At 43.3% G+C, this 17,770-nt stretch overlaps 2 protein-coding genes and 1 long non-coding RNA gene across 6 annotated transcripts in view; 2 read left to right on the top strand and 1 right to left on the bottom strand.

Moving 5' to 3' along the window:
• Nucleotides 1-1,219: 1,219 nt before the first annotated feature.
• On the top strand, nt 1,220-11,667 carry me3 (malic enzyme 3, NADP(+)-dependent, mitochondrial). 4 transcript variants are annotated; one of them, XM_042069629.1, is made up of 16 exons: nt 1,240-1,407; nt 1,775-1,992; nt 3,561-3,694; nt 4,157-4,306; nt 5,220-5,295; nt 5,554-5,715; nt 5,898-6,001; nt 6,113-6,222; nt 6,523-6,620; nt 6,917-7,030; nt 7,686-7,791; nt 8,228-8,370; nt 8,809-8,982; nt 9,226-9,324; nt 10,060-10,269; nt 10,319-11,667. In XM_042069629.1, exons 2-15 carry the CDS (start codon nt 1,780-1,782, stop codon nt 10,219-10,221), a joined length of 1,845 nt encoding a protein of 614 aa, XP_041925563.1. In that variant the 5' UTR covers nt 1,240-1,407; nt 1,775-1,779; the 3' UTR covers nt 10,222-10,269; nt 10,319-11,667. The 4 variants fall into 4 exon arrangements, with proteins under 4 accessions (XP_041925553.1, XP_041925563.1, XP_041925546.1 ...); XM_042069619.1 differs by having other exon boundaries at nt 1,220-1,328; nt 10,060-11,667; XM_042069612.1 differs by having other exon boundaries at nt 10,060-11,667.
• The window catches only part of LOC121689628 (coiled-coil domain-containing protein 81-like), an 11,007-nt gene continuing 4,893 nt past the window's right edge, over nt 11,657-17,770 (bottom strand). The window contains exons 9-14 of the mRNA XM_042069601.1: nt 17,076-17,180; nt 15,763-15,935; nt 14,169-14,286; nt 12,979-13,169; nt 12,353-12,478; nt 11,657-11,905 (exon numbers count right to left, since the gene is read on the bottom strand). Of these exons, the coding sequence (XP_041925535.1) occupies nt 11,767-11,905; nt 12,353-12,478; nt 12,979-13,169; nt 14,169-14,286; nt 15,763-15,935; nt 17,076-17,180 (852 nt within the window). The 3' untranslated portion in view covers nt 11,657-11,766. The remainder of the gene's footprint in view (nt 11,906-12,352; nt 12,479-12,978; nt 13,170-14,168; nt 14,287-15,762; nt 15,936-17,075; nt 17,181-17,770) is intronic.
• LOC121689663 overlaps nt 12,061-17,770 on the top strand; it is a 15,593-nt gene continuing 9,883 nt past the window's right edge. Inside the window, exon 1 of the long non-coding RNA XR_006024841.1 lies at nt 12,061-12,075. This is a non-coding gene — a long non-coding RNA (uncharacterized LOC121689663). The remainder of the gene's footprint in view (nt 12,076-17,770) is intronic.

Here is a 17,770-nt window from a genome sequence, read left to right as displayed (position 1 = left end):
ACTTTGTAGGTCTTGTCCCTCATGCTGGCCCTTACAAAACCCACAAACTGACTCTCGGACACACAACAGTCAATAATGTGACCCGATTTAAAGTGGCTTTCACCCCTTTGGACACTCACTAAAACATAATATATTTCATACCTGTGTTGCAGCATGTAGGCTAATGTTAGCTGCATTATGTAATGACAGAGCCCGTCTACGGAGAGCCTTGCCACTGTAGTCCCATTGTACCGAATTTTGGATGCAGTTCCACCAGAGTTCCACTGGGGCGATCGCCATGAGTGCAGAATGAATTGGTCTCTTTCACCTGATTGTCGTTGACAAATCTCAGATTTGATTGTAGTTTGTATAACTTCAACATGGGTTATAGGTCAAAAGTTGAATGAACGAGTACTTATGTCCTTTTGATTTCTTACAGGTTGGGTCGTTGTTGCACATAACACGCTAGCATTGTGCTAATGAATGACGTCATTGACACATTTGAAAGGCTTTTTAGAGCAATTAAGTGACTTTAAAAAATATAATACTCAACCAAGTGTATTTTCTTTGCCTCCCCTTTCGAATGCAATACTCAAATTACTTGAAAAAAAATTATATCCCAAGAAAAGTGGATTTTGAGGGGTACAGCTCCATAGACCTCCATGCATTCTGCACTCGTGGACGAGCGCCCTCATGTGGAACCACAGAAGGAACTGTGCCTAGAAATCTAGACGCGCCTAAGCGGCGCTAGTTCTGACCAGGAATCCATGGAGAAACTTTGACCAAAAACTAGGCCTAATGTTTCCAGCAGATGACCTGTCTACTATGTGTGCTGTGCATTTGTTTGTGTGTGTATGTACTGCATGTGGCATGTTTACTTCTTTAAATTCAAGCGGTTGTGTCATTCCATAAACATTTGGAGACTTGCAGGGAATGTCTAATAAGGGAGACAGGCTCTGCTTGTTGTGAAACAAAATGATATGTGTTTTAAGTATGAATTGGGAACTATATTCGCGTAAAATGCATAGTCATCTAAGAACTAGGCTCCTTTAATTGCCTAATAAAAATATCCCAGATTCAAGACCCAGGTGAATCAATTTATTTCTGGCCGACAGAATGGACTCTTCACAAAGAGCAGTGGGAGATGGACATAAATCATTTATTTGGCAAGGTCCTGAGGGTGGCTGTCGGTATTGACTTTCCCTGTCTCTGATTGGTGGATTCATCTTACAAGGCGGGTCGTAAGCAGAAAAGTGAAGCGTCAATGTCAAACAAGCTTGTATCAGCTGTTCTTACCGATTGCAGCAGCAGCAGCATCCGCAGATAAAGTACGCGGCAGCCTGGACCAGGTAGTTATTGTTTAAACTACTCTATGCGCGCATCTTTACTGTAGGCTAGCAGAAGAAAGTGCCTGGTTGATCTTCTCAGGTAGGCTACTTATTTTGCTAACTAGCTAGCTAACTGGATTAAGAAGAGAACCCAATCATGTTGGGAATAGACTACCTTTGTTTGTACGAAACACATGTTAATGATTGCACGAAATGAAGATGGTTGGGATGTGATGATCTGTTACCGGCCTTCTATCAAAACTACAACATTTTGGGACCAGCTGCTTAATTAATTGAACCCTTTTGTGAGACATGTCGAACTCGGCAGTTCACGTTACCGAGGCCCCTATGTTGTTTACGATTTTGGAGGGCAAACTTATTGAACTTGAGAAGGGTTGTCATACAAATATTTCAGACGTATAGGGTTATTTGTGTAGTATGTCATCAAATCTCCATCTTATTTTCAGGAAACATGAACTCTGTACCAGGGAGAAGTGTTCTATCGCTGTGCAGACGCACCACGAGCGCTCTACGGTTGCTCGCCAGCCCGCCAGGTCACCCTGTCACTCGCGGGATAGACAATACCATCTTAGGGACAGTACGGGTCTGCCACTCGGGGGCTAACCGCAGCGTTAGCACCAAGAAGCGAGGCTATGATATCACCAGAAATCCACATCTTAACAAGGTAATGTGTTTGTCAGCAAAACAGAGGGAATTTTAACTTGGGAGTGCTAGTGCCACTACGAAAAGGAAAAAAGATTCGTGTAGATAAGAGTTATATTAACCCTGGCATCCTGTCCAATTTTGCTGAGGGAACAATTACCTAAGTTCAGCCAGGTGAACAGCACACACCTCCTGCAATAGTCTCCCGGTCACCGAGACATCTTAGGTCACTTGAACTATTATAACATTGAGGGAGGCAAGTCCACAGGTCAGTTGGCATAAATACCTGTTAGATAGCAGTTTTATTGCAAAGGGATAAAGATAGTTCAGCTGTACTTCTCTACAAAGCTGTACAAATCTAGTGATATGCATGGCACTCTGTGTCACAAAGCTCAGTCCTTTGGGTGCTTTGAGAAGAAATGTAGGGTGAAGGGTCTTTGCTGGATGAAGATTGTGATTACCGGGGAGGAAGACTTATTTCTTGATGTCTATAATTGACATCACTAGAACATAATAAATAAACTATTGCTTAAAATGTTTATAAAAAGGAGAGAAATATCTGAAGTAGCATAGGTTATTTTTTTAGTTGAGCTGTCAGATTTGTTAAGTAATTTTTCACACTCTCTGGAAGATTTTGCTCAAGAGCAATTTTAACAGGATGTGTTTTTTTTTTGTATTTACTTTTGAGAACTGCTTATGCTGTGGTTATTAACTGCTGGCCACGAGCAAGAGCTTCACTTCTCCAGGATATCCTCCTTTGACTATCTAGAGGTCCAAATAGATCCGTAATGTCTTCATGTTTAAAACAGAAGGAAGTGCACACAGTGCCAGAGAGTGAGTGTGTATGTCTATGTGTATGTAGGAGTATGTGAATGTAGGAGTATGTGTACAGTATAGAAGTGAGTAGGGGAGGATGGCCAGAAAGCCATTCTATTGGACAGAAATAAATAGCACCGACATGTGGCGTATCACCCCCCTCTTGTCTGGAAACCTGGCCAAGATCTGAAACACACCCCGGTGCCTTAAATTATGGTGGTTTAATATGAACCACATTGTTGGGGGTGCCCAGATGGGTATGCCTTGCCTGGTGGCTGCAGGCTGCAATATCACCAAAGTGCCTGTTGGATAGTTTTTGGCCAAACCCATTAAACCGATTTGAAGCCATTAATGAAATGTAGTTCAGTTGAGGGCCTTTAGTTGCCAAGTAGGCACCTGTACACTTGTTTGTTTACTTTGTGTTTGTTGTTGATTATACCCTTTAGTGACAGGGAAAACAAAAATATTAATTATAAAAAGTAACCATTTTTGAACTATTTCAGCTCTTCATAGCTCGATCTCTGTATGCGCCAGTCCACACATAACACAACATCTAGCTAGTTGATGCAACATAACAAAAAAAAACATCAGTCACTGCCATCTGTAAATATCATGTTATTTGCTTATAGGACGATACCAGTCAACAAGGCCAATATCCGCTGATGCCAATGTTGGGGTGATATTTTGGTGCATCCCTAAAATAGACAACTCGCGCCGGTAAATGCAGATTTAGACATTAGACTAAGAGATGCTGGTGCTGCTGGATGTGTACAGGGCATGGCGTTCACTCTGGAGGAACGTCTGCAGCTGGGCATCCACGGCCTGCTGCCCCCCTGCTTCCTAACGCAAGACGTCCAGGTGCTGCGGGTCATGAAGAGCTATGAGACGCGCACCAACCCCCTCGACAAGTAAGCTGACACCCCCCTCCCACACATCTGATTGGACACAAGTGTGTCATGGGGGACACTTGTAGCACGTGTTTTTTTTTAGACTGACACCACACAAACACTGTGTGTGTGTGTGTGTGTGTGTGTATGTGTGTACATACTGTACACACATACACACAAACTTTGTAATCAACTCACAAACTGTGTGTGATGGTAAAATGCTTTGCATATGTAAGGTTTGATTTATAGCACCTTGTCCTGTGGTGTGTGCATGTTGTGTAGCTGGTTAACATGGTGCATAATAAAGAGTTAAGCCCCCAATGCACATGCTGTTGCAAACTCTACTGCTGACAGGTTGTTAGTTACTGCTGAAACGGTTTGCTGTGGAATTTCTCATTGGTGCAAGGACAGGGTGTCTATTCAACCAAATACTGTACTGAAATATTTATTCTTTCTTCTCCCATCCACCATCAACCTTCCCAGGTACATCTTGCTGATGACGCTACAGGACCGTAACGAGAAGCTCTTCTACCGGCTGCTGACGTCAGACATCGAAGAGTTCATGCCCATTGTTTACACGCCTACCGTGGGCTTGGCCTGCCAGCAGTACGGCTTGGCCTTCCGCAGACCCAGGTGAGGAGGAGAGGAGGTTATCTGTTTATAACACACGGGGTGTGAGCTAATCTCTAAATCACACCCTGTAGCACAATGCTGTATTTAAGCCTCTTACACTGATGCAAATGATCACTCACACACCAACCAAAGACCAACCAAGAGCTCTGCATGCACTCACAGTTTTGGAGGAATTAAGGCCGTGATCACACCACAGGTCTTGATGCTTACTGTTAGTTCACATTTTTTCCTAAGGTCTGACTGATTTCCCTTTTATTGTTTAGATTCACATTTGCTAATTATCTGTTTATGTAGACACACACCTGCATTATATCTGCATATATGTCTGTGTGTTCAGAAACAATGACATTTAGTGGAAATACAGCTAGAATATTGCTTGAGATGTCGATTAAATGGAGAAATGGCAATTAAATGGCATGTCTCGACTCTCCCCACTGCTGTTTGTCCCATGCAAGTTAGTTGCTGTCAAGATGAATGATGTGGAGAGAAGAGTACTCTTCCTGCTAAGTAGGAATAAAAAAAAGAAAAATCCACAAATGAGCAAGAAAGAAAAAACAGCATATGACCGACTCAATCATACAGTTTCCATAGAGGTCACTGTCATGTGGTTGGCCTGTGGTAATCTTGGTGGCTATAAATCACATTCTTTCTGACCTAAGGCCACAAATTGACAGAAATGGTCCAGAGTCTGAGTCCAGACATATGCTCTTGGTTGGCTTGGTCAGATTTCACATCACATTTGTATTCATGTAGACAATAAAAGGCAAGTTCTTTGGATATATTTCTACTTATGTCATGAAAGTGTAGCCTCACATATAAAAGAGATCATTACCCCTAAAACTGACCATCCTGTATTTAATCATGAAGACATATTTTGTGCTAAATGTGTGGCTGTTCCCCTTTTCTCCACCAGAGGTCTCTTTATCACCATTCATGACAAAGGCCATATCGCTACAGTGCTGAACTCTTGGCCAGAGGAGAACATCAAGGTATCTGAATGAGTTTCCTTCATGATGTCCTGCACATTCAAACCTCTGCTATTTTACAACTACACATCAGTCATACTAATGTGTATATAAATATATTGATAAACATGACATACATAGTAATTCATAGTTTTCACCTATGTACATATGTGTAAATTTGAACATATGCTTTTGTTCATACTTGCTTTAAATGTTGTGTCTTGATGGTATATGTATATATCATTTTACTTTTTTGTGCATTTTTCCTCTATTTGCATGCAGGCCATTGTGGTGACAGATGGTGAGCGTATCCTGGGCCTTGGTGACCTGGGCAGCTATGGCATGGGCATCCCCGTGGGCAAGCTAGCCCTGTACACAGCATGTGGAGGAGTGCCACCCCAGCAGTGTCTGCCAGTGCTGCTGGATGTTGGCACCGATAACCAGGTACTGTGGTATGTCAGTGATACAGCCAGGGCCACTGCTTTAGTGGGTTGGTTAAGTGTGCAGGGGGTGGGAAAGGAGAAGTCCAAGCAAACACTAAATGTGAAACATTATGGACATTAAAATAAAGGGGCATCAGTTTGTTGTGCTGTTTTTGAAGTAGTTGGCTTCTGATTTTCCATTAGTCTCTTCTGGACGACCCTCTGTACATTGGGCTGAAACACAAGAGAATACGTGGGAAAGAGTACGATGATCTCATTGATGAGTTCATGCAGGCCGTAACCGACAAGTAAGTGGATTACTGCTAAATGAGAACTTCCCTTTGTCCCTTTCTATTACGTACACCCCCCCACAACAGACCAGATGTTGACATGAATGGTCTGTTATCTATCTTGTGTAGGTATGGAATGAACTGCCTAATTCAATTTGAGGACTTTGCCAACGCCAATGCCTTCAGAATTCTCAATAAATACCGAAACCACTACTGCTCCTTCAATGATGATATCCAAGGTAAAGTTCATTGGACTTCATCAGACTTCTAGTTCAATATTTTTTTGTAAACTCTAGATCACTGGTTTAATTGTGGTGTACACAGATATCCTGATAACCGCTTTGGATGACACCCACCCCCTACCTAATGTGTACCTTGTACCTGAATCTGTACCTTCTGTTTGTCTGTGTCTCTCTCTCTCTCTCTCTCTCTCTCTCTCTCTCTCTCTCTCTCTCTCTCTCTCTCTCTCTCTCTCTCTCTCTCTCTCTCTCTCTCTCTCTCTCTCTCTCTCTCTGTCATTCTGTCTGAATTGATCTCAGGCACAGCCTCTGTTGCTGTGGCAGGAGTTCTGGCCGCTCTGAAGATCACCAAGAACAAGTTGTCTGACCACACATTTGTGTTCCAGGGAGCTGGAGAGGTAGGTAGCAACCAAATCCCTCTCACTTGTTTGAGTGTTACGATAAAACAGTAGCTTTTTTCTTACCACGGAGAGCCAAATCATGCCCAAATGGCACCACTACCTACAGTATGGACGCAAGTTGTAATGGAAGTAGTCTTCTCCTAATGGTTCCAATTCTCTAAGACTAACTTAATAAAAATGCATTACAAAAAGGAAATCAAATCAGACACTGTAGTGAGAAATGAAATAAGACTCTAACCTTGTTTTTGAGAGACAAATGGCAATTTACATGCAGACTCTGCTTCTCCCTCCAGGCTGCGTTGGGCATTGCACATCTGCTTATTATGGCCATGGCTAAGGAGGGAGTATCCAAAGCAGACGCAGCAAAGAAGATCTGGATGGTCGACTCCAAAGGCCTTATTGTCAAGGTACAGTATGTGAGACTGAAGATACTGTATGGGAACCATGTGTAGCCGTCACAGATGTGGTGTGAATGCCCTTATCTGATATAATAGAAAATCAAGATTTCACATGTTCATGCTGTACCTGACCGACCTGCTTTATTGTTCTCAAAGGAGATGTAGGTGTCTAGAACACAAAGAGTATGTGCTACTGATTTACTATTGGGCAATTCTATGCAAAACTGTCACGTCCACAACGCCAACACAATGCCATGGTATGGTATGGTATGATGTGCATGATGACTACTTGAAATTTGAGCATTCACTCCTCTTGGTTGTAGAACTTACATGAAAAACTTTTCACATAATCATGCGAAAATACTGTGGCATTTAGTTGGCGTTATGGACGTGACAGTTTTGCGTGGAATTGCCCTATGGCTGTGTAACCGGTAGAAGGAGATGTAGGTGTTTAGAACACAAAAGAGTATGTACTACAGATTTGCTATGCTTTGGCTGTGTAACCGGTTTAACCAGTCAGGACTTGCTCAATGGAATGTTGACCAGACCCTATTGGAACAGACCCTAGTCACAAAGTAAATGAGTTTGGTGATGGTGAAATCAGGCTATGCAGTCAGTAACCTTAAATGTCAATTTAATTAATAAATTGTAATTTCATCCTTAGGGTCGTGGCAACCTAAACCACGAGAAGGAAGAGTTTGCTCATGAGCACGCTCAGGTGAAGACACTAGAGGAGGTGGTGGAGATCATCAAGCCCACAGCTATCATCGGTGAGCGGCGGAGAATGATTGCTAGAAAGGAGGAAGAGAATAGCTGGCTAGCAATACAGTACAGCCCAGCTTCACCTCATTAACACAGCCCATTCACCTGAATGACAATGTGCAACACATGTTCTGAAGAAAGCGCAATCCCTTAGATAGATAGATAGATACTTTATTGATCCCCAAGGGGAAATTCAAGATTAAAATTTCAATTCAATTAACAACAGATTTGGCATTGCACTAAATTCATTTTAAATGACCAAAACCTAGAGGTGCCTCAAGATAAACCTGAATGACATTGATGATTTTGTGGCATGTGATGATAAATATACATTGAGTAAATACATTCCCACAATTTTTTATTATTTAAAAATTCAACCACTACTTGCTTTAATAAAACCATGTTCTGATCTGCCCTGGTCCGGCTTTGTGCTCTTCCCTTTAGGTGTGGCGGCCATCGGAGGTGCTTTCACCGAGAAGATCATCAAGAACATGGCATCCTTCAACGAGAGACCCATCATCTTCGCCCTGAGCAACCCCACCAGCAAAGCAGAGTGCACAGCAGAGCAGTGCTATAAACTCACTGAGGTAATCTGAGGACATATTCTTGAACTTTAGGAAAAACTTTGTTACTATTGTATATAATAATTTTTTCCCACCATTTTCTGATTAATTGATAAAATAACGGATAAATTAATTGACTGTCAAATAATCGTCAGTTACAGCCCTACTATCTGTATTGTTTTATTCAGTGAAAAGCTTAGTGTAATATTCAGCTATTTGGCTGTGGCAGCACTAGTCTAGTTTATATTCCTACTTATAGAAAGCGTCTCATTTTTCTTAATGATAAGTATTGATTTCAGATTTCCTTTGGCCATTTATCATCTTGTATTGAACAGGATGTACCCTTGATGCTAAATGTCAAAGTTCTCTCCTTGACCACCTCTCTGTGTTCAGTTTATCCAATCATTTGTGAACTGATGCAGTAAATTTGCAACTGAGCGCTCTTGTGTGCTGTCTGGACAGGGCAGGGGCATCTTTGCTAGCGGGAGCCCCTTTAAGAAGGTGACCCTGGCGGATGGCCGCACATTCCACCCCGGCCAGGGCAACAACGCTTACGTCTTCCCCGGAGTTGCCCTGGGTGTCATTGCCTGCGGAGTGCGTCACATCTCCGATGACATCTTCCTTAAAAGTGCCGAGGTGTGATGCTTTTTTTTTTCCCCTTTTCCACCACACACACACACACACACACACACACACACACACACACACGTGCGCACACACACACACACACACACACACACGCACACACAGGGGAGCAGTGCCTGTCCATAAGCATTACTTCCTTAATTTTGCTTCTTTAAAATAACCAATGCTCCGACCCTCCCTCATTCATACCTGCTGTAAAGCAACATGTTGAGTAACTCTTCCTCTCCGCCTCAGGCCATAGCAGAGATGGTGACGGAGGAGCACCTGGCGGAGGGCAGACTCTACCCCCCTCTCAGCACCATCAGGGAGGTGTCCTTCAAGATCGCCGTCAAGGTCAGAACCTCCACCATCTCCAAAATGCCTGTTATACCCACCCATGTTGCCTAGTACTGCTTCCATGTTAGCATTGCTAAATTCTGAGTGTCTCATTACCGCCCCACACATATGCTGAAATATCACTGTAATATAATTACTACATTTTACTAGTACTATAAACTACAACATTCCCACAGTGTAATATCACAGGCTGCCCACACTCACTCATAAAACCACAATGTCATCCACTGAACATGGTACTTTATTTACTTTATATTCTGCAATGCACCTAAAACTGCCTGAATAACTTACTGTAAAATACTGTATATCTACTCAACTCCTACACACCTATTTTCCCCTCGGCAGAGGAAAGAATGATGCCATTGCACAAAGACTTTCAAATTGAGCTTGACTATATTCAGATATTGGTCTATTTTATAAACTGGGTTAAGAGGTTTGTGTGGTTAATGTAGCTATTTATGGCTATTGGATCAAATGCTAGACGGCTACGTGGGTGACGCACACAATCCCTCCCCTCATAAGAACGTTAGCTTACAGTCCCTCTCTATTACCTTCACACAGACAAATGCAGTGTTTGTGCTCTAAGCTAGAGCAGCTACATGAAGAGGAGGCCTCATGTAGTCATGACGCATGAATTAAATGAATTACAGAAAAAACGATGGCCTTTGTCACTCTTCCTCAAAGTGCATTGTGTCTCAACCCTGTTAATTTGATTGCATGTTCCTCTTTCAGCTCGTGGACTATGCCTACAGGAATAACGTTGCGTCCCTGTACCCGGAGCCCAAGGACAAGGAGGCTTTCATTCTGTCCCACGTCTACAACGCCGACTACGATTCCTTCGTCCTAGACAGCTACGACTGGCCGGTAGGCGCCCAGAAGGTCCAGGATGTGTAGACCGCTACCAGTGCCAGAACTGATGCCACGGTCGCACTCTTTTTTTTTTTTTTTCTCTCTCTCTCTCTCTCTCTCTCTCTCTCTCTCTCTCTCTCTCTCTCTCTCTCTCTCTCTCTCTCTCTCAAAATCCTCTGCTCTGTTTTTAATAAGGATAGACAGAGGGGAGGAAAAGAGACTGAAAGCAGTGCATAGGGGAGGAAAACGAGTTGCTCGTCACTGTTTTTACTCTTTATCTCCCATGCCGTCAGACGGAGGGTGTGTGCAGAAGACGGGGAAGGGAGAGTGGAGGGAGAAATCCTCCGCCTGTTTTTCTCTCTGAATTTCACCTTGTCATCCCCCTCTCTATCCCTCCAACTCTCTCTTTCTCTCCCCCTCTCTCTTGTTTTTAAAGACAAAGACATATCTATATGACGCCTCTTTTTTGCCGTTACTCATCCAGCCAACTAGGGCCAATCACCACCCAACACTTTCCTGCAGTGTAGCATTTTGTATTACTAATGTAATTTTCTTTTTTGTATCCAGCCCATGTGTCAAGTGCTCTTGTCTGTGCCCAGTGTGGCCTGTACCAAAATGAAATGAACTGAACTGGCACCCGTTTGTATGCCCACTCATCTTCCTTAGATGCCGCACGCATGTACACACTCCCTGCTGACTGATGGAACCAGTTCAGCTCAGAGCTCCATGGCTAAACTAGGCATGTCTTTCATGTTCTCTGTGGACATGTGCTTTGTGGACTGTGGCTCTTATAGATTATTTCATCATCATTGTGGAAGTTAATCATGGCTTTTATAAAGTACCGCACAAAATGGCTACGGAATACATTTTATAAGAAGGTATTTAGCTCTGTGTTCTAAAGTATGACATTTTTGTTACCGTCACTGTTATTAGCTTTTCATTGAAAGCACTTCTAAATGCCCATGATTTCATTAGACTTCCTCTCCCAACTTGCCTGAGCAGCAGAGAGGGTTTAGATAAGAGGTTATTTTTGTATAAAGTCTGCCAGCACAAACTGACAAGGTGCCTGTGACTGTCTGAATGTTTGAATACTAAGAGACTACTGCATTATGGTGGTAGACGTAATTATTTGTGTGCCGTTCTTTTGTCCGTTCTCTGAGTCCGGTCCTGTTTTCTTGTTTTCTATGATGGTTTTAGTTAAGTAGAATTTTATTAGGCCAAAGTTTCAGAGGAAGGGAAAAAAAATGTGCCGATGAATAGCCACACAGTTCTGTGTGAGCGTGAGTGAGTGTCTCTGTGTGTTTCCTTCTATTTCCATTACGTCCAAGCTTGAACCTGCTCGTGTCTTGCTACAGTAGAAGCCCTGTTTCTGCTCTGACTTTTAGAACATGCTTTACAAGTGATGCACTACAAAGGAATTGTATTCCATGGAGGGTTTTTTTTTTGAAGGCAATATACAACAAAATAAAAAAAAAACATATGCTTTTGCAACTGTTCTGTGTCTTTACTTAAGAGGTTCCATTTGGAATAACGCAAATCTAGATGTTCAGGAAGTAAAAAAGAAAAAGAAAAGAAGATGGCTGCCATGAACTACACCATCAGTCGGGAGCCAGCGATGTAGCGGGATTCCTTCCACAAGTTAGTTCCTCCACAGAAACCGAGCCGTCTCTGGCACTGCCCACAGCGTTGGTACTCGGTACACTGGTCAATCACCAGACGACCACCAGCCCTACAAACACAGCACAGACGTCAGAAAGCAAGACTCCAGTGTACGATCTGTGACAAGTCTGGATGTGTGAGTTTGTGGAATAATAAGGTTATGGACATTTATGAATCTGAGAGCCACTGGGCCAGACTGCTTTGAGCATGTTGATTTAGGTCCAGGAGGAAGAGAGGGGAGTGAAATGTGACTTGAAATCTACATTATTCATGTACATTGTACATTGATCCACTGCCGTTTTCTGTACGTTTTATCACAAATTACTTCAAAAGAATTAAATATCACCATATTTGTTCAGCAAACCTGAATTGTAAATCCAGTAAGCCTAGTCTTTAACTGAAAAGCTCTTTGTTTTCAGTGGAGATCTTCATCAAAGTTTTTTTTTTTTTTTAGTCTAGGACTAGCTTTTTTTTTTTCAACGGAATGTTTGACTAGATATAGAGCTAGAAGGCCTACCTCATGAAGCTCCTCTCCTTCTGTTCTCGGAGCCTCTTGGCCTCGACAGTTTGAGCCCAGAGATCCTCCAGTGCCCCTCTCATGGCGCGCAGCTTCTTATGACGAGTCACAAGATCTGCTCTCATCCTGGCGGGAGAAACATCACATGCCAAGCATCACCCCACTGAACCTCTTACAAGGACAACTACACCCATACTCCCCTGTGAAACACTGCTATGTCTACCCAATTATATTTCCTGGTTAGAAGCTGACAGGCAACTATTTTTAATTGGTTGTAATGATTGTACTGGTTGATTGTAAACAATTCAGTTGTTTTTTGTTTTTATTTAAACATTGATTTTATTCAATGTTGTCATCATTCTTGACACCTTGAATTTCCCCTTGGGGATCAATAAATATCCATCCATCATCCATCTATCCATCCATCCTTGTTTCACCTGTTTCTCTGAAACAGTGGACTGTGTGGCCAGGTTTCCATCAGCTCCGAAACACCTACGTGGTGTCCTCCACCCAGCCCATATTTCTCTCTTTCTCCACCTCCCTTACCTCACCCACCAATCCCTTTTCACTTCCTCTAACTCCATCCCTATTCACTTCCTCTAACTCTCATCCTGGACTCAACTCACTCCTGCCGCGTCCTGTTCAGCATGTCGATCTCCCTCTTCTGCTCCAGGATGCGGCTGAAGCGCTCGTCCCGGCGCCTGAGGGTGGCGGCGTTGATCTGGTGCTGCCGCAGCTCTCGTGCCCTCTGCTTCTGCTCTGCCAGCTCACTGGGCACTTCATCGTACCGGCAAAAGACCGGGCTCTCCGCAGGCGACTGGTGGGATGTTAGGGGTGCTATTGTTGCCATTATTGTTATTATATAGACCCTTTCAACAAGGTAAACAAAAACAATGCTTGAACATTCTATTTGGGCCCCAATCTACTTCCTCTGCATTAAGATAACATATAGAATGTTAAAAAGGAAGTCTTGTGGGGCCAACTATGATGCTGATAATGGAACTCTCTTGAAAGGGTCCATACGGCACTTTACAAGGGAGAACATTGGAACTGCTGCTTAAAACAGACATTACAAGACATCACAGAGCACTATAAATACATCATATATAGTAAGAGTATGAGTAGGTACACATTTGGAAACATCCCTTTGACATAAATTAAGCCTCTGCTACATACATACTGTAGTGTTAACTTATGTGGACTGACTTTAGATCCTGACAGGACCTTACATCTGGTGCAGCTGATACAGTCTGATCCAAATCAGAGCCCAATTCACCCCAGGGATTAAAGATGCCAGTGCATCGACCTTCTGTGACCTTATGACCTTTTGGGCTTATATCTCCTGCTTAGGTTACCATGTCAGGCATTATTTTCTGCTGTTATTTCTGCTGTTTAAATACAGGGGGAGGCTTGACATATGGTGTGTGAATCCAAAGCAAGGTACGGTAAGCTCAAGAAATTCACATCTGTGCACATGCTCTGTGGAACTTAATCTCATGATCTGAAGGCAGTTCAGGGTGATAGAGTCTGACCTATTTATACACCCTGAATACCATCTGAAAGTCTGATGTTTAAAGTTGTGCTGTGTGTGAGCCGGAGCAACAAAACCACTACCATGCCTGTTAAACATAATACATTCTCTCTCGCACATAGCCATACTCATGCTCACAAGCACATATCAACCGCCCCCCCCCTACACAAACCTTTTCATACATGCACAAAATAGCTATATGAAACAACCTACTTTGTTTCCATAGAAAACCAAACACACACACACACACACACACATACACACACACACAGTCACGTAACATACCCTTGTTGTGCGGCCCAGGCCTGTGCAGCCTCCGTTGCACTGGGTGTCCAGAGCCCTCTTATAGCACCTGACAGCACTGACCTTCCTCTGCAGCTGCTGATGCCTCTGCTCCGAGATCCTGCCAAACACAGCACCTCATTATGACTGATGTGTGTGTGTGTGTGTGTGTAACTATATGTGTGTATGTATAACTATTGTATTTCGGTCGTCTCACTGGAGAGAACACAGAATGTGAGCTGTTGCACAAATAAATGAATTAGGGAGAGGATCTGCATCTCTGTTAACCGAAAGGTAGTTTTACTAATATCTCCATTGTTAATGTGAAATATGCAGCCTAGTGTCAAGCAGTGAAGAGATAACCTTCTGCAGGTAGCAATCACCTGAGTCAGACAGAAGACTGGTCCTGCTTACTTTGTTAGCCAATGGTATTTCTGTCCCTCCCAAACTGTGTTAAAATTGTGTATTTAACAGACAGAATTTCAAAAATGTCCCGGTGGTTATAACCCCGGACCCACCCTTTTGTTATCCGCACCTCCTCTCATAAAACAGTTCCAACATCCCGGTAGCTCTTGTGAAGTATGAACTTGCACAACAGTGCCTACAGAGCATAGCCTACCTTAAATTGTAAGTTTTCAGTAACGGCATAATGTGACTTAATCAGAGCCCGACCGCCCTATTCACGCACTATGCACGTAGGGCCCCCACAACAGAATCAAGGCCCCTCGCCTCCCCCAAGAGATTGTTGATGAAAGGATGAAGCAGAACTATTAGGGCATGAGAGGAGAAAAAAATACATGAAAGTGAATTGTGGGAACAGCAGTTGGGTAAACGTCTTGTGTTTCCAGGGGCGTAGCACAAGATCCTGGGCCCTATGCATAGGCAGTCCTGATGGGCCCCATGCACCCCCCCCCCCCATGCATATATTCCAGACTTTTCAAGGGCACTCTCCCCTCTTGGGGCCCTGGTAATCAGTCCCACTTTTACCCCCAGTTTGGCGCTTCTTTGGAAAAGAACATTGTACTCATGTGATGTGTATTACCACAATGTAACTAACGTGTATAAGATGGGGCCTCGCCCTAGAGAACTTTGAGTAGTGTTACTGGAAGGTGCTGTTGCCAGTGACTTGCTCCCGGTATCGTGAATAAACCTGCAGTGATTTCTCACACCTGAGTGTGCCTGGAGATTTTTGACCACACTAGTCAGCCGTGGCAATACTGGTGACAGCGGCCATGTAATGTTCAACTATGTATGAGGCTGTCTCAGAGCTCAGCTTAGCTCAGTCAGAATATTCACATATTTCTGAGTCATGTGCTTAAGAGGGCCTCTTCAGAAAGGGGCTTTGCAGGAAGTCCAGCGCAGGGTCTAGTAAGAACATTTTGTATAAATGTAGGCTTGTTTGTTTTAGCCTTTGGCTTTCCATCACGCACAGACACGCACACACACACACACACACACACGCACAGACACATCTCTTATGCTCCTCTATTACTTTTCCTTACTTTACTCTCTCTCTCTCTCTCTCTCTCTCTCTCTCTCTCTCTCTCTCTCTCTCGCTCTTTCTCTCTCTGTTCTCCCTGCCCCCTCTCTCACTCACTCGTCAGCCAGTTCCATCTGACCAAGCCGGTCCATGAGGTTCTGGCTCTGCTGATCCAGAGCCTGCTGTTGCCGGTGGTCCTCCACTTGGTCCAGTAGCTCCCGCAGGTACTGACCATGTCTGAGCAGCGGAGGAGGAGGGGTCCCAGGACGCACTCGGAAGAGGTATGACCCCTGGAGACACGGAGACACAAACACACAACCTTGAAAAGCACTGACATGGATTTCAGAATTCATGGATTACATTTTGCAGACGGTATAAAAATGTACTACATAAATAAAAGATTTACTTACTAGACTTACTTACTTACTTTTCCAAGTAATACCACAGCAGTAAAATGAAGTGAAAGAAGCATACACGCACACACATGCACATCAATGTACTGTATACTCACACACCAATGCAGACACACACATGCATAGACACACAAATTATTTTATCTTCATTTGCTGGAAACTAGACTGAGATAAAGTGCTTAACTCGGCATTCAACACTGAATAGTGGAATAAAAATGATTCGTACGCACATCTAACAAACAGCAAAAATAGCCATTGTGCACATGGCACACTTAACTTTGGCTTCCATGTCCACACTAAAATTGCACAAACTGCTCGGAGAAATGCAAGAGAAGCAGATTCTCCTGACAAAGAGAGGAAATTACTTTAGATCCTATCAGTGTGAGATCGTATCAGTATAGCTCAAAAGTGGCGCTCAGTGTGTGGCAAGCGAGTGAGAGAGAACACCTAAGTGAGAGAGAACACCTAAGTGATCAAGTGAGTATGGACGAGTAAGGTGCTCCGCAGACGGGCGACATCGTGCGTGCACTTTCACTTGCCACGCACATCAGCGGCAACATTTTTAACTGACAAGTATTCGATAAGCAATGGATTTTATTGAGCAGTGCCGACAAAAATAGAACTGAATAATAATCTTCAGGGTGGTGGCGGCAAAGTGTGATGCAGGTGTGCGCCTGCTCAGGGCCAACGCAGAAAGACTGAGGAGGAGATTCTTTCCTCAGGCCATGAGACTGTTCCACGTCACTTGCCCTTTTGCTATGGGTGGGTATTATTATGGATGTATTTATGTGGGTTATTGTAAGTGCACAACTGGACAGGTACCTAAGCATTTCACTTCTGGTTATACCTTTATACTTGAGTATGTGGTGAATAAACTTGAAACTTGAAACTTGAGTGGGTGAGTGAGTTGGTGAGTGAGTGAGTAAGTGAATGAGTGAGTGAGTGATTGAGCCTACCAGCCTGGCCTACTCTCTCTGTGTTACTTCGTGCTCAGCATGATGGCTGGAGTCTACTCACATGATACTTGATACGCCGCTGAGCCTCCCTCTCCCTGGCCTTCGCCATCTCAATGTTACACTCAGCATCTTGCTCGTTCCTCCTCCTCAACAGCTTCTCATGAGCCTGCCAGAGGGATCAAATCAAGAAGAGATATGCCAAGAATAAAGTAATTTAATGTTATATTTATGATGAATGAAATACTATTTCTCTTGGGGTCCTCACTTTACTGTAATTCTTTCCTGCTCTAACCCAACCCAAGTACGGTAATAAAAAATGCATCATTACAAGAAATTACACAGGAAGTCAACTGCCATTTCAAATTACTATGACTTCTTTCTGTCATGATTTCTATGTGTGAAACCATTTTGTATTGGTGATAAATGAAACACTCTACCTTAATGGAACACTCATAAATCAGATCATGCCCGAGTCTCTTTCACCAGCAGCAATAGCAGATTCATAATTTATAATAAGATAATTGATTAATGTGGTGCGGCAGAATTCCAGGAAGAAGAGTGGAAAATTTCTTTACACATACTTTGCCTCTCATAGGCTTAGCCTGGGTGAACCCACACAAACCTGCAAGCAAAGGGTCAGTCTAGAATGGATGACGCTGACGCTAATTTCTAAATCACCAAAAACTCCGGAAACTGCATTTAAAGCCTTTGTTTACAAGAAGGATGTATCTATAGTATATATACTCTTTTGATCCT

The sequence above is a fragment of the Alosa sapidissima genome, chromosome 2 (assembly GCF_018492685.1).
Source record: "Alosa sapidissima isolate fAloSap1 chromosome 2, fAloSap1.pri, whole genome shotgun sequence".
Classification (NCBI taxonomy): domain Eukaryota; kingdom Metazoa; phylum Chordata; class Actinopteri; order Clupeiformes; family Clupeidae; genus Alosa; species Alosa sapidissima.
The sequence above is the reverse complement of the archived record's forward strand: the minus strand, read 5'-3'. Positions and strand labels throughout refer to the sequence as shown.

Bases quoted from the DNA above. Each gene is read 5' to 3' on its own strand.
- me3 (XM_042069619.1), top strand. From the start codon at position 1,780: ATGAACTCTGTACCAGGGAGAAGTGTTCTATCGCTGTGCAGACGCACC. The intron at 5,716-5,897 runs GTACTGTGGTAT...ATTTTCCATTAG, and splicing joins ATGTTGGCACCGATAACCAG to TCTCTTCTGGACGACCCTCT. The intron at 7,031-7,685 runs GTACAGTATGTG...TTTCATCCTTAG, and splicing joins CCAAAGGCCTTATTGTCAAG to GGTCGTGGCAACCTAAACCA.